Raw genomic sequence first — 23,004 nt, 5'->3', positions numbered from 1 at the left:
TTGGGAAGGGTAGGGTCTCGCCGGAAGCGGCAAGGATTCTGGCCTGTAGACGACTAAACAGTAAAATTCGCCTAATTTGGACCCCTGCACACACCGTCCCCTGCACACACCCTGCACACGTCCGTTCCTGGCAACGAAGCGGCCCACGAGCTAGCCCGAGCTCTCTACTTCCGGGTAACTATGGAGCCGCCCGATTGCCGGAACATGGACGAGCGTCTGCAAAATTATACGGAGATTCTTCAAAATTACAGGTTAAGCAGAAGACTGGTGCCACCACAGGATAAAAGTCTAAACAATAGGGAGGCAGTCGCATATGGCAGCGCCTGCAAGCTGGGAACTTCGTAAACCCGGTCTGGGCATATTATGTCCAAATGGACGATAGGATCGAGAAACGATAAATGCAAGCATTGTGGGGAGAGAGGGACCCTCGACCATATAATCTGGGAATGTACTAGCTCCCCAGGGGCTAAAACAAATATAAATTGTAGAGAAGCCTGGGAAGCCCTGCTGCGGAGCTAGGTCCCTGCTCCACAGCTGCAAGCCATCCACCTGGCGGAAGAAGCCGCGAAGAGCCAAGACCTCTTTGCCTGCTTCTGATCGCGGAGGTCTCTGCTCCTGTCCCTTAGGCCTGCGTGCCGGGGGCGGGAATTGAAGGCCCCCTTATCTGGTGGAAAAATAAAGTTATCATCATCATCATAAATGGGGCTGTGTTTCGGCTCCTCGCAATAGTCGGAGCGCGGCCTTACGGCATGTCGGATGATGCGTATAAGGCGTATAAGGCCCATTTAAATGGACAAACAAGAAGTGAATTAAGCTACTAGAAGCAACCAACAGCAGCATCCGTGCTTTCGCATTACTCCAATGTAGATTCTGCAGTGCTCTAATTTTTTTTACTAAATTTCAATGGGCACAATTTTGTGCAATGAAGGAATAATTTGTAACTATTGAGCATATTATATATATATATATATATATATATATATATATATATATATATATATATATATATATATATATATATATATATATAGGAGCGACCACGCGATAACCTTGGATCATAGACAAAATGTACACAGAGTCGCCCTCATTTCAGAACAAAAGAGAGCGGCCTTCTCCATTCACTTCGTTTCGCCTCCATCGAAACAAAGTGGCGTCCGTGTGCTGTGCGATGTCAGCGCACGTTAAAGATCCCCAGGTGGTCGAAATTACTCCGCAGCCCTCCACTACGGCTCCTCTTTCTCGCTTTCCACTTTCATTCCCACCTTCCTCCCTTCCCTTACGGCGCGGTTCAGGTGTCCACGGAGCATGTGTGACAGATACTGCGCCTTTCCCTTCCTGTGAACCAATTATCATTATTATTACACAGAGCGGCCAGGCTCGCAGAGCGTGTCTGGCACAAATTTAGTCACTTGCGTCCTGTGCGTTCGCCCCGCAGGGGTGGGGCAGTGGTACTGGTAAGACACCCGACTACTGTCCGGAGTTCCCGGTTTCGAACCCGACTACGGCGGCTGCGTTTCGATGGAAGCTAAACGAAGTGGCGTCCGTGTGCTGTGAGATGTCAGCGCATGTTAAAGATCCTCAGGGGGTCGAAATTACTCCGTAGCCCTCCACTACGGCTCCCCTTTCTCCCTTTCCACTTCTCTCCCACCTTCATCCCTTGCCTTACGGCGCGGTTCAGGTGTCCACATAGCAAGTGTGACAGATACTGACAGATGTCCTCTGAGGCTAGAAGAAGAGGAAGAATTCTTGAGTGGGGTTGAAGATGCCGCAGTGCGTCTGAGACGACGAGATGCTACTTTCAAAGCTGCAAAAACGATGCCAGTGCTCGCGTCGGGACCCCTTTACAAAGACATGCATCGCGTATTTTGGCACCGCGTGCTGCAGCTTCACAATGCTGCTCGTTGGCGCATTCATCTTGGCAGCCGTCTTCAACTTCCGCAAGGACAGCAGTACTGCAGCCGTCCTTCCAGTTAACTTCCTCTCCCAGATGCGTAGACCCGTGCCCATCCTGTGCCACGTGAACGTAGGCAGGTTGAACGATCGTGACGTTCCCTATAAGGTTACCCACCTTCCAGGTAATTACTGCTCGCACCTGGTGCTTCCCCTCCACGGTTTCATCAGCAGCGGAAGTAAAAAGTCATATAGCACCTTCAGCCTGGTGCAGTCGCGCTTGATTGCGTTGTGCGATGAGGTGAGCAAAAGCTTCCCGTACTTGAGGTACCTGGTCGGCGCAGGCGACGATTACGACGGAGGCCGACTGGGCTTTCACGAGGCGCCTAACTCGACGGTGCTCAAAACATTCCTGGCAGAAATGATCCGATGGCTACTGCAGATCCGCGTCCATGGTCTCGTGCTCAGCCGCAAGTTCTTCGCCGGGAGCGACTACAGATGGCGTACGATGGCCTTCCTGTCGCACCTCAAAAAAGTCATGCACAAGCACGGTCTCCTCTTTGTCGTGACTGCGACGTCGGACGACGGTATATTTAACTCAGGCGCCACGCTTGGCCGACTAAGCAAATTCCTGGACTACGTAGGCGTCGTGACACATGGTATGCGCCGCGTAAAGAATTCTTCCGACCGCATCCTCGTGCCTTTATATCGTCAGCGTGGCCTCAAACGCGGCAAAAGCGTCGAGGATGTCATCGAGCGCGCCATCTCTAGCGGCGTGCCCCGTAGCAGACTGCTGGTCGTCGTCTCTCTGTCAGGCTACTTGTGCACCGTATCAAGTCTTCCCGAGAAGAACGAGGTTCCCACCTGGAAGGATGCGCGGGTAGTTCACGCGGTGTCCTACGGAGAAGCATGCCACCTGATGCAACAAGCGGACTGGGCCTTGTCCTTGGACCGCAAGAGCGAGAAGCCCCAAGCCCGGCGAAACAACCTTTGGATAGGGTACGAAGATGAGGTCAGTGTGCGCAAGACAACTTCGCTCGTGGGCCATATGCTCCTGGGAGGAGTCATCATATGGGACGTGGGAAATGACGACTACTCGGGACGCTGCGGGCTCACGAATCCATTGGTGAGGGCCATCTTCACTGAGGTTGGAGGACTGCCGACCTACGACAACGAGGCGTCCATCATGCCTAGATTGAACGCAACTAACGCCACGGTGTAAGAGTATATTCTTGCACCGTGATAACGCCGATGCAAGCGTAGCTTGCGTTCTTAACGAGATCTCTTCCTGATGATACCAGAGGGAGAAGTAAAGGTGTCGCGCTCTTTGTCCGGCTTGCTTTCCTATAGCACTGCAGCGACAGGTACTCCGCGATTCTCAATTGCACTGATATGAACACCTATAAAACATCTGATTATCGCCACAGTATCTGGGAGCATGAAGCTCATCTTGAATTGAACGCTTGTTTTTTCAGCTGAATCTTCCCGCGCCATAGTTGCTTCTCTGACTTCTAGAGGCAGCTTACAATGCCGATACGTCACAGCTATTAATGCGTCCCACCGATGCAGTAGTATCGGACGATGTATTGATGTCCTCCGTTGTGAATTCTGCTTTTAAATCAAGGGATCAAGGTGCCCCGCTTTCAAGGTGAGCTAGGGCTCCATTTTGCTCCCCTATCTCGTACTTTAGCGTCTATCCCAAACCTAAAACACACATTCTATGCAGACGACCTTACTCTTTGGTGCACTTCTGGGTCTCCTGGAGCAGTAGAGGAGACCCTACAGCAAGGTATCGATGCAGTCGTTAGTTACCTTGATAAAGTAGGGCTATCTCCCGCACCTGAAAAATCCGAATTGCTGCTGATTTCAAAAACTCGCTATCAACGCCAACCAGCTGATCAATCTCACAATGGCAGGTCACCCCATCCCTCGTGTATCATCCTGCCGGATCCTCGGACTTCATATCCATGAGTCAACCAATCAGGCCAATGTATCTACAACCGTTAAAGTTTGCAATCAGCTTACGCATCTAGTTCGCCGCATAGTCAATAAGCACGCCGGGCTACGAGAGGGTCAAGTCAGGCAGCTTGTCCATGCATTAGCACTTAGCAAAATTTTATATACGATTCCTTACCTTACACTAACTTGTCGCCAAAGACATCAGATTGAGGTTGCGCTTCACATATTGTACAAGGCCGCCCTTAACGTCCCTGTACATACGTCCACGGAGCGCCTATACTCTACGGGGCTGTTCTTGCCCCTGGGAGACCTCATACAACATCGCTACCGGCAAATGGCACGTCTTTCTAGCACCAAACAAGGACATTGGATATTACAGCAGGTTGCACTCAAACCTATAGACCTCCCTATAATTACCCTTCCTTCCTCGCTTCCGGATAACCTCAGAATAATTCCCATTCCAAAAAACGTTGCACCCGACACTAACACAGGCAGACGTTCCGCTCGCGTTTCCAACCATGTTCACCCGACAGATTCCACGATCATCTACACAGATGCATCACGAACTAACGTCGGAGCGGCTGCTTACTCAATTCAGAGCTGTAGCGATGTAGTGACGCATACCCTCGGTCCTTATATAGATCCTCCTCCTACAGCGACTCTCGAGACCCTACCAATAGTTACCAGTATTCAAGACCTCGCACAAGCACCCCCTAACCCTTCAGGATATACCATATACACTGATTCAATACAAGCTATACGCGCCATTCACACGGGTCGCATTCCTGAAGAACTACACGATGATTTACACAGAGCTCTTACCAAACTACGTCCCCACACTGTGACACTGAGGTGGATTCCAGGTCACGCTGGAATCCCAGGCAATGAGGTAGTGCATCGCCTCGCCCGCGAACTTCAAGACCGGGCGCCTGGAATTCCCTGGCCTTATCCACCAACGTGGGACACTACTCTTCACTACAAAAAAGAAATCAACGTTCACTACGACAACATTAGAGAAACACTCCGTACACTTCCTCTTCCTGATAAATCTCTCACTACCACGCAAATCCGCATTCTTAGACGCATACAACTAAATACACTGCTTACTCCTGCCCGATCTTTTCTATACAGAATCATACATTCCCCTGCATGCCCAAATTGCCCAGAACACTATGCAAACTTGGAGCATTGCATCTTTTCATGCCCTGTCGCCCTCCAATCTCCTCACTTTCCACACCCTCCTCCTCCAACGTGGCGGGCTTGGTTAGCCTCTGACCAGCTGCAAGATCAGTTGGCCTTGGTGACCCTGGCCCAAGACATTCTTAACGCTTAATGCAATGCGTTAAATAAAGTTGTTTCCTCCTCCTCCTCCTCAATGCCCTAATCGATCACACCGGCAACCAGAAACGACGATTTCGACACGTTTTTGGACATTTTGGCAAAAAACGGTAGACTAGTGTTTTGCCGCGTTGCATAATTTAGTTGCTTTTCGATGTTTCTTAAGGCGGAAGTCTTACCGGTTTCATTAGTGCCAGGACCAGGTGTTCTACATTTAGTGGCCCCTAAAACTCGACTTGACGTCATCGGGACTATTACGGGGTTCAGTTCAGTTCAGTTTAGTCGTTCAGTCGTGTCCGACTCTGCGTGACCCTATTGACCATGTCACGCCACGCTTTCCGGTCTCTCACTATCTTCCTAACATCACATAATTTCATCTGCAGTGCCTCGAGGATGCCATCTAACCATCGCGTTCGCTGCCTACCCCTTCTCCGGCGACCCTCAACCTTTCCCAACATCAAATCTTTCTCCAGCGACTCCTCTCTTCTCATCAGATGACAAAAGTAGCTGAGCTTTAACTTTAGAATTTGACCCTCCAATGAGCAGTCAGGGTTTATGGTCGACAATATTGACTGATTTGATCTTCTGGCAGTCCAAGGAACTCTCAGGAGTCTTCACCAGCACCACAATTCAAACGCGTCAATTCTTCGGCGGTCAGCCTTTTTCACAGTCCAACTCTCGCATCCATACATCACAACTGGAAAGACCATAGCACGAGTTATACGGATCTTGGTTGGCAGACTAATGTCTCTGCTCTTTACTAGGCGGCCAAGGCTAACCATTGCTCTCTTTCCCAGAAGCAGGCGTCTCCTAATTTCATGGCTGCAGTCTCCTTCCGAGGTAATCTTGGAGCCCAAGAAGAGAAAATCTGTCACAGCTTCCACTTCTTGTCCCTTGATGCTCCAGGACTTGATAAGGCAAGACGCCATGATCTTTGTCTTTTTAATGTTCAGTTTAAGCCCAAACTTCTCACTCTCTTCTTGTACGCGCATCAGAAGTCTCTTGAGTTCCGCTTCACTTTCTGCCATTAAAGTGGTATCATCCGCATATCTAAGGTTGTAGATACGAGGTAGCTGTAGTCTATTAAATATGTGAATTGGATTGGTTTTTCAGGAAAGAAAAGGCCCAGTGTCTGCCTCACTCCTCGTTGGACGCTGTCTCTGGGTGCGGGTTAAAGACAAGAGAGAGAAAGATGTGTCAGTAGTAGGGGGCTGCGGAATAATTTTGACTACATAGGGATTTCTAACGTGCACTCAAATCGCACAGTACACGGATGCCTTTTGCATTTCGCCTCTTGTATTCGCCGTCAGATCGACTGGCTATGCCATCGCTCCGCTACTGTGCATCGCCAGCAGAAACGCATGTGGCAGCAGTTCGCTTCCAGGTTTACGGCAGGATTTCTGCCGAAGAAACGTGTCCACTGCTATACTTAAATCGGGGCTACTTCCACGTAGCGTTTGCCAATATATATATATATATATATATATATATATATATATATATATATAGTAGCCCCGATTTAAGTATAGCAGTAGTAGAAACTTAATTAGAACCGTGGAGTTTGGAGCAAGCATGTTCCACTACACTCAAACGTTCATGTCCCGCGGTTCATGACGTCGATGGCGAACTTCTGCAGGACCGGGTCCTCATAATGTAGCTGGGTCTCCCAGTCCTCCCATGTGAGGAGGTGCTCCAGACACCGGCGGGGAGAATCCGACGGGCATTGGAAAAGGATGTGGGCGAGGGTGACTGTGGGGTGGTTGCTAAGGGTGCAGGAGGGATCGGTGAGGGTGTGCTGGCTTGGTATCCGATTGAAGGAAAACGAGAAAAACGGGCGGAAAGGCAACCATACAGACCCTCTTTTGTGATTATAGCTTTCGAGGTTTTGCATGCATGCGTCGGACGTGCATAACGCTCGCGGGCCTAATATGTTTATTGCTGTGTATTAGGTAATGGTAGCTGTGTATTATATTCACCTCTTCACTGTTTATCGCGCCGCTGCCTTTTCCAGCAGAAAGTGACACAGTGTCAGACAGGCAAGTTTAACGCCACTTGCATTGGGTGCTTCGTGAAGTATTGTGGCCGGAAGATGGTACTTTAGGAAGGAAATTGTCATTCAGGATGTGTTTCTTTTTCAACAACTGCTTTGCTTCCTCGGCTTTTGTAAAGCGAAGCCGCTGCATCTGTCTTTACGACAGGTATTTGATTGCGAAAACACGTGACAAACTACAGGATGATTTATTGGGCGCAGTGTTGGCATCTTCTAAGCCCACGTAAACACGCATGTTCTTTTCGCGCTGACCTGCCTCTAGAAAGAAGACACGGTCTGGTTCGCTTGCATCTTTGGGTCACGAATTTAATGCAGCGATGACAGCATACAGCCTGGAAATGTGTCACAGATGATGAGAGGGAGAGAAAAACTTTAGTTATATAAAGTAATTGTGTGGGGTTGTTCACCCAAATCCGGGAAACTATTTTAAAATATTGCCATCCAAGCCTGACCGATTAGGTGGAGCTGATGAAGGAGCTCTGTACGAGCCGGCTTCGCCTCCTACTGGTCATGACTAAGTTCCTGTAACTGTGTTGTTCGGGGTGGTTTCAAACCTTGGGGAGGATGTCGGAAGTCTCTCCTTAGGCTGGACATGTATTTGTGGGGTATTGTGCGGGCCAAATCTTATTGTGTCGAGCTAGGTTTGGTAGTGCATAGGCTTGCATGTTTCGTCATAGTGGGTTCCTGACGAGTGAAGTCTATGTGGGAGCTGCGTATTTCATGCGACTAAGTAGGCGGTAGTTTGCGATTTCGCCTTATGTTAATGGAGACGATGAACACAAACTTGCCCTTTTCCCTGCAAAACATTATGGAGGTATAATTCTTCTAAGTTGATACAGAGCGAGCTCGCAGCTTCATATATGCTCAGTGTCAAATGTCAAATGTAAGGTCGTTGGGGTAATTGGTCAGTGCAATGAAAGCCAAGATCGAGGTCCTAGGTCAAAGTTAGGGGTTGTTGGGGTCATTGGCCAACGCGATTGGGAGCGGCCTACTTAACTTCAAGCAGAACTGAAAGTTACTGGCAAGCTCTGACGCTTCACCCCTTGCTCCGTGAATGGTTGGAGCGTGGGAGGAAACAGGCGTCCACATCAGGTCATCAGCCGCACGGCTCAGCGCTCACGTGATAGCAGTCCGAAGATCTATGCGAAGGAATGCGCGGCCGAGTGCGCGTCGCACGCACTCAGAATAAAATGCTAGCCGAAAGAACTTTGCTGCATGCCGAAAACACCAGTCCAAAACATTTCCTCCGCGGGACTATAATGTTTTCGCGTTCATATACATGTGTCTGTCGAATATTTTTGTTCGCGTCTACCACAGTGCCTTCGATGATGAAGCAAAAATTGAAATGAAATATAGAATGTGCAAAACTTTTGTCAGAAATCTTTTCGTTAATTAAATAAACAAAAGAACACACACTACCATTCGAGCCTCACGGTGTGACACTAGTGCACGCAGATATAGGACAAAGTAATACGAAAAGCCAAGCCGGGAGAGTGATGTCTGTATTTCGGATTAGTCCTTATGCATTCCAGTCGCAAACATTCCGCAATGCACTTCTTTTATGACGATTGTTTTGTTCCGACTCTACAGGTCACCAACCTCGCTTAGCTAAATAATGCGTACAGCGACTCGGCATGAATTTTATTTTTTACTATATATAGCATGACGTTCATGCGCCCTTGAATCGTGTTGGTGCTACACAGCGCTAAAGTAAGGCGCATTTGAAAAAGAAAGGTCACAACAAAACATGATTAGTAATGACTGTGGTTTATTGTACATAGATGAAGGTAGTTTCTTTTCACCTGCAGTTTTCATGTACACTTCAAGACGAGGAAACGTACTCTACATTTTACACAATATAACGATTCGTTCCACCTATTTTGTACATGAAAACAGTTGTGCGCAGGCCGTCCTTGCGGAGTTGCCTTACAATACGTGGAAACACTGCGCACATACTGCGCACATGCTGCCAGATAGTTCGCAGACGTAAGGGCACATGATAAGTGCAGAGGAGGCACTGTCAACTTCCAATCCTACATGACATCCTGTACACATTTCCAACTTATGTCCATTAGAGGCGCCAATTCGACAAAGTATGACAGCAGCACCTTAACTGAAACGTCCTTCAAAAACATTCTGCGGAAGATTCAGAGCGCAATTTAACATGCACATATATCTATCTACCAAAATCATAAGAAGTCCTGCACTGAGAAAATGCTTCCTCGGCAGCGACTGAACCGCAGTTAAAAGCTGTAGCCACCCTTCAGCACTGAAGACAATGTTGACTCAAGTGTGTTCCGGCCTGCCGCGAATTGTGGCACAAACGCCCTTTATTTATCGCAGTAACATTCAGTGAACGAAGCAGCCATTTTTTAATCTTACACATTACACAGGACAAGAAATAAAAGTGCAAACACCCTGTGAAACATTTGTGCAAAAGTCCTTAGAAAAAACCGCTCTGCTATTCATTTCTCATTTAAAAACGTAATTTAAGATAATGCATCGGCACAGGTCCTCTTGATTAAGCTTTTTTTTTTTTTTTCGGTGCGTCTGAGGTGATTGTACGCTGTGTGACTTCAAAGTTGCCTGGAGTTTAAATGACTAAGATGCAGGAACCAGGGCGTGACAAGGGACAATAATGTCATTCCTCGATTTGTGCAAGCTGTATGTTTCAAGTGTTAAAGTTCGCAGCTTCCAGGTAGCGCTATCCAGACAACAAATAATTGCCAAAAACAACACAAAATAATTCTAGCCCCTTCTTATTTAAAACGGAAGTTAAGGAGTCACGAGAGTTGTGGACCGGACTCATCCTCACAAAATAAAGATTCCATTTCAGTGCGGTAATATCAATTTTCTTTCACCTTTCTTAGTGGTCACCGTCTCTACCAACGCAAAAAAAGAAATAATCAACAAAACATATTTTTCTTTGTATAATATGTTGCGCAAATGAAGCATGTCTAACGGCTTGAATCTATTAGAAACAAATTCTGCAAAACAAAAGACGTTGATTTGTTAGACAGTTCACTCTTGGTTCAAACACTAACCGTTATTAACAAAATTGCAGCAGTATCGAGTTGAACAGTTATGTACAGAGTCCAAAAAGAAAGTCAGATAATGTTTACAGAACAAAGCATCCAGCAACCATGAACGCTCAAATGACACTCAGAAATCTTAAGCAGTGCATACTAAAATATTTTGCAGCATTTGGAAGTCTATTAAGAAAGCTTGCATCCTCATGCGTAAAAATCCTTCTGAAAAACTTGGAGCCACCTAAGCTGGCTGGAACCATTAGATCGAGGAACTGGATGTTTGAAACTTGTCACGTTCGATAATCCAGGCCAGCATGGGACAAAAATTAGCAACCTATATTAAAAGGTTTCTCAGATTAGAAAAAAAAAACATAACATTGGAGAGCGCGATTGGTAAGTCCGTCTTCGATGTAGCGTCATGTAACCGCACCGGTATATTGCGCACTCAGCCTCAGATGCGGTACGTCGTATTTTATGTGCTGGAGCCGGACATTGAGGATTCAATCCAGATGCAATATTGACCTCGTTGCTGACTCCTTGGGCTCTTTGCTCACTTCGAACTTGAGCGGCGTCTTTTGAAGAAGTAGATAGCCTTTCTTGATCAGCACTGCAAAGACGTCTTGAGCCACTGAGAAAAGAAAAATAAAATTACAAGGGTTCAACGCTGCTGAACCAAATATTGAGTGAAAGCATTAGCTGCGGGTGACCCAGTGTTCTTCTTCTCTTTTTCGTTAAAGCCCCACTTTAACCACGCCGTATGAACGTGCCTTAGTGGCCTATAGGGGTAACGTGAATGCTAGGGTCCTAGCAGGCTGATCCTGCCACCTGCCAGCGCCATACACGTCATCTTTCGCTCACAGTGCCGATGTCGATGCTGGCTTTTCTGAGGAACAGGACCTTTAACGCTTTCGCGATAAGGGTAATCACACAACATAGAATTGTTTTGTTCTTGGACTGACTTTTTGCCCACAACGAAAGATGAGCGGACGGAAGGGGGTCAATGGCTGTCCTGCAGCTTCTCGCGTTCAGGTGTCATCTTATACCAAGCTAAACTCCATCACTTGCAAAGTGTGAACTAGCCCGCAAGCAAATACCACCAGGACTACCTCCTCCTGCAGAGGGATCTTTTTATGCGCCTGCTTAACTCATTTCGAACGGTGTCGCATTTTGGGATGCAACAGACTGTTTTATTCAAAGTACCAACAGCCTTACTTGTCGTGCGTCGTGCTAGAGCCTAGAAAACACCCTTTTTCTCATGGACGTGTGCCTTATACCAAGTACGCGCTCTTGCATTTATCACATTACGTGCTCTACACTGTTGAGAATGCCATTACTGTTAATTTTTTTGGTCTTGTTTTTCATTAGCGCACCGTTTCTTCTGAAGACAGTACAACTATGCCGCATGTGGTTTTTTTTTTTTTGTTATTTTCATTACTTTAGGTCTTTTCACCCTAAAGTCATGTTCTGTTCTTTCTATTAGTGCCCATATTGGTTCAGTTTGCTATTACGAGAGTGCCTTGTTTTCGTGTGTGTTTCGTGCTGAGAGCGCCGTTGCGGTGGGATGCCCTTTTTTTTTTTCTTACATATATTATATCTCCCTCTCTATTTCGGAGCAGGTAGGCGTTGTGGGCGTTTTGGCAACAGCTGATCGTCAGTGCACTTCGCGTTATCCCGCGTGAGTTATCCTTTCAAACAGAGCACAACAACGCCGCCGCATATTAGGTTGGACGGTCTCATATGTATCCCGCTGCATACTGCACGCGCTTCAAATGAAAATGTTGAAGCCAGAAGCCTCCATACGCCTCGGCTACATATGGCCCTTTTTAGGTACTTTTACCTTGACAGTGTGTGTGACTTAAAATAACATCTGGATCCTGTTTATTTTATGATGTTTATGGCATCGCATACTTTCTCATTCAAATGCAATAGCGTCCCTGTGAGACCATTAAATGGACTACTCTTGAGATCAATTTTTCTTAGAACTTCAAAGTTCAGGAAGCTTCTCAGTTGTAATCTTTTTTTTTTTTTTTAAGGTATATTTCTGCTAGCAAGACGGAGGAATCGGAAGTTACTGTTCCATGCTTCTCAGGTATCAGGTCTGTATATCAGGTCTATCACACAGGTCTGCACACACTTACCTCGGCCAGTGTCATCTTGATAAAGCCGTTTTGAAGAGGATCCTTCTTCTCGAACGTTGCTGCGAGAGAGTTGACAGTATAGAAATAAGTATACTTGTGCTAATAACCCTGTGACAGGACAATTTGTTTCTGTCGAAATAAATATTTTGCCGTCTAATTAGTGTATTCATATTTTAGAACAGACAGTTTGTCAGGTTTCCGGCACTAAATAAAAGTGGTTAAATGTTTTCACCGATGTGCAAAAGGTCTTGCAAAGTGTCATAATTGATGCATGCAAATAGTAACATCGAAATGACACGGATTGCTAAAAAAAACACTCAAAGGATCATGGATCGTAGAATGCGCACAATACTCTTGAAACTGCATAGAGAAGGAAGATATTAGTCTGATGACACAATAGGTGTGCGCAAAAAATGGCCGACGACTTGCTGCCCCGCTTTGCATTGCAAAATTTTATATACTATGTTCTCCAAATGACATAAAAAGACGCCCTTCATGTAGTTGCTTAGCCCATCCCTTCTTCAACTCGCATTTCCTGATGGGCTTAATTATGATAACAGCCACTCCAGTTAATGTTATAAATTCGTCAATGGCTGCATCACTATACTGATTCTAACCCTACACCTAGAATTTACACCTAGAACTTGCCTCCCAGGTGAATCAGGACAGCATAATACGTACACTGCACATATGCTTGATTTGTGCTCTTACTCTCATTAAGCCCTATGGCGTCCCATTTTGTGCCCAATGGCTCCACGAACAACATATAGGCTTGCCTCACTACTTGCTAAGATTCTTGCGTTAAACATTGCCAGGTTAGTTTTCAAATGGCGGCCTGTCCGCATACAGTAATTCTTAGCACTCTCCGCTGCATCACGGGTTTGACCGCCGCCTGGGGGCGCAGGGCCGGGCTTAATTATATTCAACAGGCGTCGATGTGTCCTCTTTACTTACCAAAAGCCACAGAGAGGTGGAGGATGCACGAGACGAAGTCCCCGAATCGCAGCGTACCGTCTTTCCTCATGTACCTCAGCATCAGCATCGCCAAAATATCTGTGTTGAGCTGAAAACCTGCACGAAAAGCATATCTTGTTAGACCTCTTAAGCACTGTCTTTCAAAGAAAGTATTCAAAGACAGACCAAGAGGCATTAAAACCAGTGACTGCCCGTAAACGCCAACTAGCGTACGGGTGGCAAGCACATACGGAACTGCCTACACTTGCTTAGTTATCAGACACTGCTGGAACAATGTGCACATAAAACAGGGCACGGTAAAGGCATGCAGCATTTCTGCTGTACACAAATGCAACAATACAGTCAAGGGAAGTGAATAGCTTGTTGTCGTCAAATACCAGCGTTATTTTTTTCTGTGACGTAAGTTAAAAACAAATGCAATATCAAGAACTGCACATATACTGACAGGCCTTCAGCACAGTCCGAAGAAAAAGCATCACTTTGCAAATTACTCGGCGTTAAAAATATTCAACACAATAAATATCGACTTTGTTTAAGTTACGTGATTCGGCTGTCGATGCTCTGATATATTTATTGAATGATGCTGCGAAGGCTCTACAACGTGCGCGCCGTGGTTCGTCTTCTCCTCTTTGCATTGCAAGTGCGTGAATCCACACCTACATAGATGCCTGCAACTTACCACGAAAGACCAGAGTTCTCAGCTTTCTCTCGATATGCGGTCAAATTTGAGATCATGGGAGAAGTATTCTGAATGAAAGACTGCATTCGTTCGCAGTACACGGCATCATTAACGAAGTATTAAATAGACCTGCTAGAAACTGAGGCTTGAGGAGTAATGGTGGTAAGTAAATAAATTTATCGACACCCCCACCCCCCCCCCCGCAAGCACGCGCCCACGCGCGCCCACGCGCGCGCGCACGCACACGCACACACACACACACACACACACACACACACACACACACACACACACACACACACACACACACACACACACACACACACACACACACACACACACACACACACACACACACACACACACACACACACACACGCACACACACACACACACACACACGCACGCACACACACACACACACACACACACACACGCACACACACACACACACACACACACACACACACACACACACACACACACACACACACACGCACACACACACACACGTGCAGGGGCAAAGGGCAGCGCAAAGCAGCGAGAAAAAAGCAGCAACACTGACCGACGTCGAGAATGGCATCGCGAAGCTTCTCGGCCCTCAGGATGCCCGCCGTGCCGCGCGTGTGTTTCTTGAAGGTGCTCTGCCAGTACTTGAGGCTGCACATGAAGTTCTTGTATTCCTGGTACCGCAGTCGGCCTAGACCCGTCGGCTGGTTGGACACAAGAAACGTCAAGGACAACTGCGCGACATCACGGACTTTTTAGGATTCCAATTCTCTGGTTTGTGCCATATTACTTCTATATAGTCATACTTTGCGGGGCTGGTTCGTTGCACAACCACGCGGGTTCACAAAGCGGCCAAGGGTTACACTGAGCGATTAAGGTGGTGTGCCAATCGAAGGACCAAAAACCCTATGCAGTCTGTGCCTTTGGGACCCTCGTCTATATACTAACATACCTGTATTCAATTTTCTGTGAAAAATAGAAGTTTGATGTCATTTAAAAGCCACAGAAATATTATAATACTTCCATACGTCCCACAGAGAGAAATCTTGTACTGCTGGTCATTACGCCGACTTAATTGCATGCACCTCGCAGAACGCTAACGTGCGGCCGGTTCTGGGTGCAGAAAGGTCAAATCCTCGGAGAAATTTCTCGGATTTGATATGTAGATTTCTAGTTACTAGCATTTGTTATTGCTGTCAGTTTAAGGCCCGATGTTTCTATCATTACGCATAACGTTTTACTTAAACCCCAAAATTTACACACAGGTGGCTTTCTGGACTAAGTCGCAAGCAGTATTACCCCTCGTTACAAATAACCTATTCTATGTTTTCTCGCGCGTGCTTGTAAACAATTACAGTTTTATTTGCTTATCTATACAGTTTCCTGCTTATGCAACATGGCATACATTGAGGAGACAATGACGCATCACTGACAGCTTTAGCGGCATAAATACAAACAAAATCGCAAAGGATACATCCAGCGCCATGACGACTTGCCGGCAAACTTCCAGCGTTGCGCAGCTTTTAACGTAATCTAGAAGAAAAATAATTAAAATTAACAAATATAAAGAGGGTAATTGAAGAGAGAGACGGGGATGCAGAAAAGATACGCACACCTAAATATACTCCTTGCTTTCGGTCATGTAGGGCTTGATCGTTAACGGTTGCAGAGAAAAGTCACCAGAATTAAAACTTACGGAGAGACTTAAGCTCCTTCTTAAAGGTACGACGCGATAATTACACGCATAATCATTAGCATACATCAGCAAGATATCACTTTACGTTATAAAGACCACAATACATATATATATATATATCAATCCCAGCTTGCTCTTGAGCCGTATGCGCGAGCCTAGTGTCTGGTTCGAAGCCACACAGTCGCTGGTTCGAAACCCGTCGGTCCAGAAATAAACTCGAAATTTACCTTGCAATGAATAAAGTTCTTTATAAAGGTAGATTATTTTAATGATAAGTGCGGTGACTTTTAATTCTCTTTACCTTTACTTTAATCACTTTCTTTTCACGCATGACGTCACGTTTGTGAGATTTGTAAGGTGTTTGAAATTGCCGCGCGAGGCCATGCGTCTGTGATGTCCTGAACTGCCAACCAATCAAGATATTAGCAACATCGTGCCTGACGCCGACGCGACCACTTCGGATTTTCCGCTGAATGAATGGCTTAAATGTATCGCGAAGTATTGTTTTAATACTGCTTACAATATTGGTAATAAAGAACACAGTACAAAACCGTGTTTTTACAGTCTCCAGAAGCATAGCGACCAACGGTGTTGGGTTCAATGAAATCATGTTATTTGTCATGTTCTTCTTTGATAGTGCTGGCAGAATTAAACTGACGCGTTTTAAAAGTGCAAGTATGCAAGTGCAAGGGTTGGTTAGCTAAATAGAGATTGACACATCCAATAAAATTTCCCCCAAAGGTCGCTCTGACTGACCTAAAGGTATAAAGAAAGGAGATTGGAGAAAGATATCTGTGCGTCGTCAGCGAGGTCTCAGTGGAAGTAAGATATGAAAATAAAAATCACATGGGTGCGTTCAAGTCTCATTGCGTGCAGAGATGCGAAATCATTGCGACTTCCGGGACAGCTAGTTTCGTTATGAACACTATCTGCGTTTCGCTGCTTTTCCGACGTTTACAACTTTACGTTTGCTTTGCTTATTTTCGTCTTCTATCAGCGTTTTTAATTCTTTTTGTTCAGTTTTTTTTCTTTTTGATTATTTTTATTTTTCGTTATTTATTTTTAGTTAGTGTGTATTTTGTTCTTTTTTCTTTTTATTTATTTTACATATGTACTCACTTTAGTTTTATTTTCAGTGATTTTTTATTTATTTCCCTCAACGGCCTCCAGCGTCCTTACGCTATACAAGGAGAATTATGGACACATTCGCAGGAGGTTGGCGTTTATGGTAGCGGTTGGCGTGCTCGGCTGCGACACGAAAGAATAGTGGCTCGAGTCTTGGCGTGGACACGGTTTATTAATTATTGAGAGCTGGTGGCGGCACTCTTCGTCCACAGGTCCTCTACACGCCACTCAAGAGGCAAGAAATGATTCCGCATTAAAATCCTTTCATTGCGTAGGTTAAGTTGACGGGCATACCATTCGGTAGGCAAGCTTCGAGGAGCTCCTGAAGCTCGAAGCAGTTCACCGAGGAGTGCTCGTCTGCCACTTGAAGGAAGACGGCCTCATACGAACTGATTTTGCTGTCGAATGAGGGCGGCGCCTGTAACACCGCAAATACACAGGGTTGTCACCACACAACGTCCGACCAAGCCGGATGTGATGGGGCTCCTCACCTTCATTATCGCCGGCTTCACTGTGCTCGGTTGACTGTCGATAAGCCTGCGAGATGCAACAAGCGGAAGTTAAAAGATGTTTCGAAAAGAGCGGCATATGCAGCGAATATGAACAAAACCAAGTACTGCGCCTAGATCTCCTTTATTTCCCACTCCTTGCGCAGCGCTCAATGAAAAATTCAGTAAAGGCCAGTGATTCGTGCTGACCAGTGAATTCAGAACTGCCGCATGCACTTACTTCAGCTTCGTCGGCTTTCCCGAGAAGACCCGTAGCGTGAAAGATGCCTCCTGGCCAAGCTCGAAAGTGGTGGGGAGCAAAACGTAGCCTCCTTGTTCCAGGACGCCCCTTACGGACACCTGCGTCAGGTCCGAATAATTACAGTCGCGTCACGCGCGTGGAATAGTCAGTACTTCCACTGTGCTCACAGCAGGGGCCATATTCTCCGTGTAGCAGTTACGGTATTTGCAGAATGAGTCAAGCATTCAACCAGTTATTGGCTCAATGAGTAGTTCATCACATTTTTGTGAAATCATGCACAAAAAAAAAAAAAAAGTGCTTTGTGTTAAATGAGCTCAGGTTACTTAATGCAACCTTATGTCCATTATTATTAGCATAATATAATATCTTATGCAAGAATGCAATTTAAGAACATAAATATTATTAACTAGCAAACGACCTGAACTCATTGCATCTATTTGTCTACCGACATTTAAAGCTGTTAGCTATTGCAACACCAGCAGCAGATAAGTCTGCCTAGTTAAGTGTTCAATACATAATTTGTGCAAAATATATATATATATATATATATATATATATATATATATATATATATATATATATATATATATATATATATATATATATATATATATATATATATATATATATATATATATATATATATATATATATATATATATATATATATATATATATATATATATATATATATATATATATATCTCGTCCTTCCCTTTGCAGATGCTAGGGGTATACTATTGGAGAAACGCTTATGACCAGCTAATATCTGAAGAAGACATGAAGTGAAGTGATGATGGAACCAACTCACCTGCTTACAATTACTGTACTGGGAACTGAGCAGTGACTTATTCTTCTTGAAGAAGGCTTTGTCCAGGGCCTCATTGGGTGGCTTCGGGGTCTTTGCGGAGAAATAAAAAAAGTGATTTTCGCAAGAAGCATGAAAAGTACCGCATTATATGCTGAAATAATCGAGAACAATTTTGTCTGCACATTGTGTACGAATAATTTCTTTACAGCTTTGTCAGTGCAGATCCCCAAAATGCCGAACAGTGGCAAAATGGTCGTTGAAATGCAGGCGCTATGTGTTACAGGCACGCCAGCAAATACTACGAGTATTGCAGAATGAAGAGCAAAGCAATGAAAAAAAAGAAAAAAGAAAAAGTTAGAAGTATGCGTATTTCGATTATAATAAAAAGAAAATTATTGCCTGCTCCTTTTGTCTTCAGACAAAGAATATATCTCTTTCAAAACCACCGATACTTAAATAATATTAAGTTTTTCTTGTTTATAAAAATGAACACAAATTGTTTGGAACCATTGCTTACTTGAAACTGTGATTTTAAAGGTTTATTTGCATTCACAGCTATAGAAGTTTCCTTTAACATGACAGCTGTTAAAATTTCCGCGGCTTTCTGGCCTCTGTCGAAAAGCTTCAAGGCAAAGTCCCTTCCGTTAGCAGCTTTCTTTTAGCATTCCGGGTGTGCATAACCGTGTAGCTATCATGCGCTCACAAAACATTGCCTGTATGCGAAAGGCTGCTTGCGCGAAAAAAAAAAATAAGCAAGCAAAAGGCAAACCTTTCATAACAGTATGGGAGTGGTGCGTACAAACCTGGTAGAGGGTGAAGCCCATGACTTTGGGCTCAATGACAGCGTCTTGACTTAAGGATATGACTACTTCTTCCGATTCCGACAGGATCAACTGGAACTGAGGATTGATGTGGAAGGTGTCTGAACAAACGCCGAAAACGAAAAAGAACGACGTAGATAAGTCTTCGATCAAAGCAAAATGGCCGATATGTTGATAGAAAAAAAAAAGCCCTAACAAAGGCCCAGTTTGAAAAACATAAAGCACAGATGTTACACAATTAATCGGCTGATATCTCTAAATGTTTTAATTTGCGGGCGCTTTCTTTTTTGTTTAAAAACTTCAGCAGTGGCACTAAAGACTGCCTACGTGTATGAAGGCGAAAGCCCCCTTCGCGCGATACCCGATTTCCACGCTTCCTCACGTGGCGCCAGCCTCCACGTGACTGGTAGCGCGATGTCCTCTGTACGCTTTCTGCTTCTCTTACGCAGCCTTCTACACTCCTCCTCTTTTGGCAACGCCCGCTGCGCTAGATCACTTGATGTAGTGGGATGATTAGGACATAAAATTGGAGGTACATACGTCATCGGTTAGAATCCCTAGAAAAGACTAGACTACTAGATGCACACCAATTAGGAAGTGAAGTGGTATGACATATAATGCTGCATGAGGAACGATTGATTCGCAATTTCGATATGAAAGGAGGTAAAACTGGCGCCACGTGAAGGTCCATTAGGGATGCCGTACGAGCGAATAGCACGCCAGAGGTGACAATGGCAACATCAATGACAAACACTGGCAGGCCGGATGCCGGCATGCAACGTAATGCACCCCAACAAAAAGAACGCTGCTGCCGCTTTTCTCCGTTGGATTACAGGCCTCAAATGGCAAGCAGCTCGCACCATTTGATGCCCGCATCTTTTACTGCATATGTAAGTACTCGAAAAAAGGCTGCAGCCACCAGACCGGGAACAAATAAAAGTAAACGAATACAGCATTCAATTATTCAAACTTATAAATTAGTATTTTCAACTATTCATTATTGTTAGCTTCTTCCGTTTGTTTTCACTGTGTACTTGTTGGTACGTTGATGACTGTTATTGAGATAGCTTTATTTTCTCATCTGCTTCTTTTATGCCGTTCAGATGCAGTTTTCCCCTGCTCCACCACCGGTTGCGTGTTGTATACTATGTTTGCTCACGATTGCGCTTTTGCGTGCGTGTGTGTGTGTGTGTGCGCGCGCGCGCGCGCGCGCGCGCGTGTGTGTGTGTGTGTGTGTGTGTGTGTGTGTGTGTGTGTGTGTGTGTGTGTGTGTGTGTGTGTGTGTGTGTGTGTGTGTGTGTGTGTGTGTGTGTGTGTGTGTGTGTGTGTGTGTGTGTGTGTGTGTGTGTGTGTGTGTGTGTGTGTGTGTGTGTGTGTGTGTGTGTGTGTGTGTGTGTGTGTGTGTGTGTGTGTGTGTGTGTGTGTGTGTGTGTGTGTGTGTGTGTGTGTGTGTGTGTGTGTGTGTGTGTGTGTGTGTGTGTGTGTGTGTGTGTGTGTGTGTGTGTGTGTGTGTGTGTGTGTGTGTGTGTGTGTGTGTGTGTGTGTGTGTGTGTGTGTGTGTGTGTGTGTGTGTGTGTGTGTGTGTGTGTGTGTGTGCGTGCGTGCGTGCTTTGTGTGTGTGTGTGTGTGCGTGTGCGTGTGCGTGTGCGTGTGCGTGTGCGTGTGCGTTCGCCCCTACGAAGGAAGCCTAAAGAGAGAACGTTGACATGCTCTGGCTTATCCTTTTTTGCTGTAGTCACAAGGCGCTGTTCTTGCTCTATAAGCTTTCCATATCGCTATAGCAAGTGGGCGCAGGTACATTCGACGAAAGAATACGGCGACATATAGAGCTGTATTTTATAGAGCGGCTAAAACGTCGTTAAGATTCAATGTGGCCGCGACGATCCGCATTCAGGAGCAAAGAAAAGCCAAGTCATTTTAGCAACATCTGCCGTAGGGGCGACTCGGCTCACCAGTGTGGTTACGGCAACCACCCGCGGTGACGCCCTTCTGCCAGTGGCCCTTCCAGACCTTCATCTGCCAGGGTGTTTTGTCTCGCAGGCTGAGCTCGTCGCGGCTTGTCTCGCTGTCCAGGTGCACCACCTCGAGTGACGTAAATGTCTTCATGAAGTCCTGGTACGACATCCTGCCGGTGCGACAGCAACACGGTCATGAACGGAAAATTTCGAAGGCACTGAAGTCTGCATGCTTTAGCGTAGAAATGCGAAAGCATTAGCGTTTGTTGCTACTGATGATCCTGAATGACGGGCCAATTTGTTATACTGATGACACTTCCTTATCACGTGGATCCGGTGTGAAGTTATCACTTTTTGCAAATCATCCTGAATCATGGGACACTTCTCTGTCACGTCGCTCCGTTAGGAGGTCATCATTATTTGCACAAGCCATTCTGAATTATGTGACACTTCTTTGTCACATGACCCCGGTGTGATGGTATCCCTTTTTGCGAGGAATGCTGAATCACGGTGTACTTGCTTGTACATGGCTAGGAGTGAGCGCGTAACTTTTTTGCAAAGCGTACTGAATCACGTGACACTCCTTTGACATCCTGAATCGCGTGGTAGTTCTTATCGTGACTTATTTACGATGTCACGTGATTAGTATGAATTAGAAGGGTGAGGATTCGGGCTAGTGGTAAACACGAGCGCACAGCATAGCACTCGTGTTGTGTGCGTTCTGTGTTATGCGCTATGGAACCTCATGTTGATTAGTATGAAGTTACATATAACTCACATCACGCTGTAAAAACCATTTTCTACCTTTATTTTTGTACCTCACGACATATATATGACATCACATGATTGGTCGTGATTACACGATCGTGATTACAGGGCCTCCGAAAAAAATTACTAAATTTGTCCTCATCTGATATAAAGGGTGTTTTTCTTTAGATGGCCAAAATTTTTTCTAGTAAAAGTACTTGCTTCAGATTTATTTTCTCCCTGGTGTTGTATGGCCGGCTACAGCGGACATCATGTAAGAAGCAGAATGCTTCAATTAGTTTGGTAATTAACTATAATGCGTTATTTGATTTTTACTTAAGGGGGCATGTTGTATTTGCAGAATTTGAGTTTATCCTTCAAACGTTATAGCATAATCTTAAAACATCGTAGTGCAAGTTACAAGGCCCACAGATGTCAGCCTATCATAAGCGGCTTCACATTGTAACACAGAGGCAGCGAGCGTGTCCGGCGTAGATCGCTCCGCCTAAGCAAGGCCTCTAGCTGGCAAGACGCTTATGCGTGCTCTGCTACATCCAAATCTGTCCAGTATCACTCCAGTCAGCCGTCAAGTACACTGTTACGGCGTTTGTCTCTCGGCTTACCAAAATTCTCCTTCCGTTGTGCTCTTGTAGTTCAGCCTTTCTTGCTCTTCTGGCGGAACCTTGTCCCATTCCAGAGAGCTGGTCAGACGGAAAAAAAATTTAATAAATAAATAAAACATGACAAAGTGCTGATTTCAAACGGCCTGTGGTGTCTGATATCAGTATATCATTTATCAATTAATTTCAAATACTAATACCCCTCTCTTTGTTGCCTAAACCCTGTCGCTCTGATGAGTCGAGTCCTTTTTGACCTTGTGCAACATAACAAGAAAGCACCTTCATGTGCACGGCGTCAAGGAACAAATATGGTCTTAGGAGCTCGCCTACTGCCGCAATAAAAGCGGTATACTAAGGAATTAGTGATTAAGCGAGCAGCAAAATGCATATATGCGCGAACGTGAATCAGCGA

The 23,004-nt window shown here is 45.4% G+C and overlaps 2 protein-coding genes across 2 annotated transcripts in view; one reads left to right on the top strand and one right to left on the bottom strand.

Moving 5' to 3' along the window:
• Positions 1 to 1,789: 1,789 nt before the first annotated feature.
• On the top strand, positions 1,790 to 3,112 carry LOC146198096 (chitinase-like protein 4). Its single transcript, XM_084591852.1, has one exon. It carries the CDS (start codon positions 1,790 to 1,792, stop codon positions 3,110 to 3,112), a length of 1,323 nt encoding a protein of 440 aa, XP_084447978.1.
• A 5,896-nt stretch (positions 3,113 to 9,008) lies between these two features.
• CalpC (calpain C) overlaps positions 9,009 to 23,004 on the bottom strand; it is a 62,978-nt gene continuing 48,982 nt past the window's right edge. The window contains exons 7-18 of the mRNA XM_084592567.1: positions 22,596 to 22,673; positions 21,223 to 21,395; positions 19,253 to 19,371; positions 18,450 to 18,539; positions 17,618 to 17,736; positions 17,380 to 17,425; positions 17,183 to 17,306; positions 15,542 to 15,600; positions 14,624 to 14,771; positions 13,359 to 13,475; positions 12,405 to 12,463; positions 9,009 to 10,894 (exon numbers count right to left, since the gene is read on the bottom strand). Coding sequence (XP_084448693.1) covers positions 10,868 to 10,894; positions 12,405 to 12,463; positions 13,359 to 13,475; positions 14,624 to 14,771; positions 15,542 to 15,600; positions 17,183 to 17,306; positions 17,380 to 17,425; positions 17,618 to 17,736; positions 18,450 to 18,539; positions 19,253 to 19,371; positions 21,223 to 21,395; positions 22,596 to 22,673 — 1,159 coding nt within the window. The 3' untranslated portion in view covers positions 9,009 to 10,867. The remainder of the gene's footprint in view (positions 10,895 to 12,404; positions 12,464 to 13,358; positions 13,476 to 14,623; positions 14,772 to 15,541; positions 15,601 to 17,182; positions 17,307 to 17,379; positions 17,426 to 17,617; positions 17,737 to 18,449; positions 18,540 to 19,252; positions 19,372 to 21,222; positions 21,396 to 22,595; positions 22,674 to 23,004) is intronic.

Source organism: Amblyomma maculatum, chromosome 2, assembly GCF_055883805.1.
Source record: "Amblyomma maculatum isolate TAMU_Amacu chromosome 2, ASM5588380v1, whole genome shotgun sequence".
Taxonomy (NCBI): Eukaryota; Metazoa; Arthropoda; class Arachnida; order Ixodida; family Ixodidae; genus Amblyomma; species Amblyomma maculatum.
Note: the sequence above shows the minus strand (reverse complement) of the source record. Positions and strands in the feature narration are given on the sequence as shown.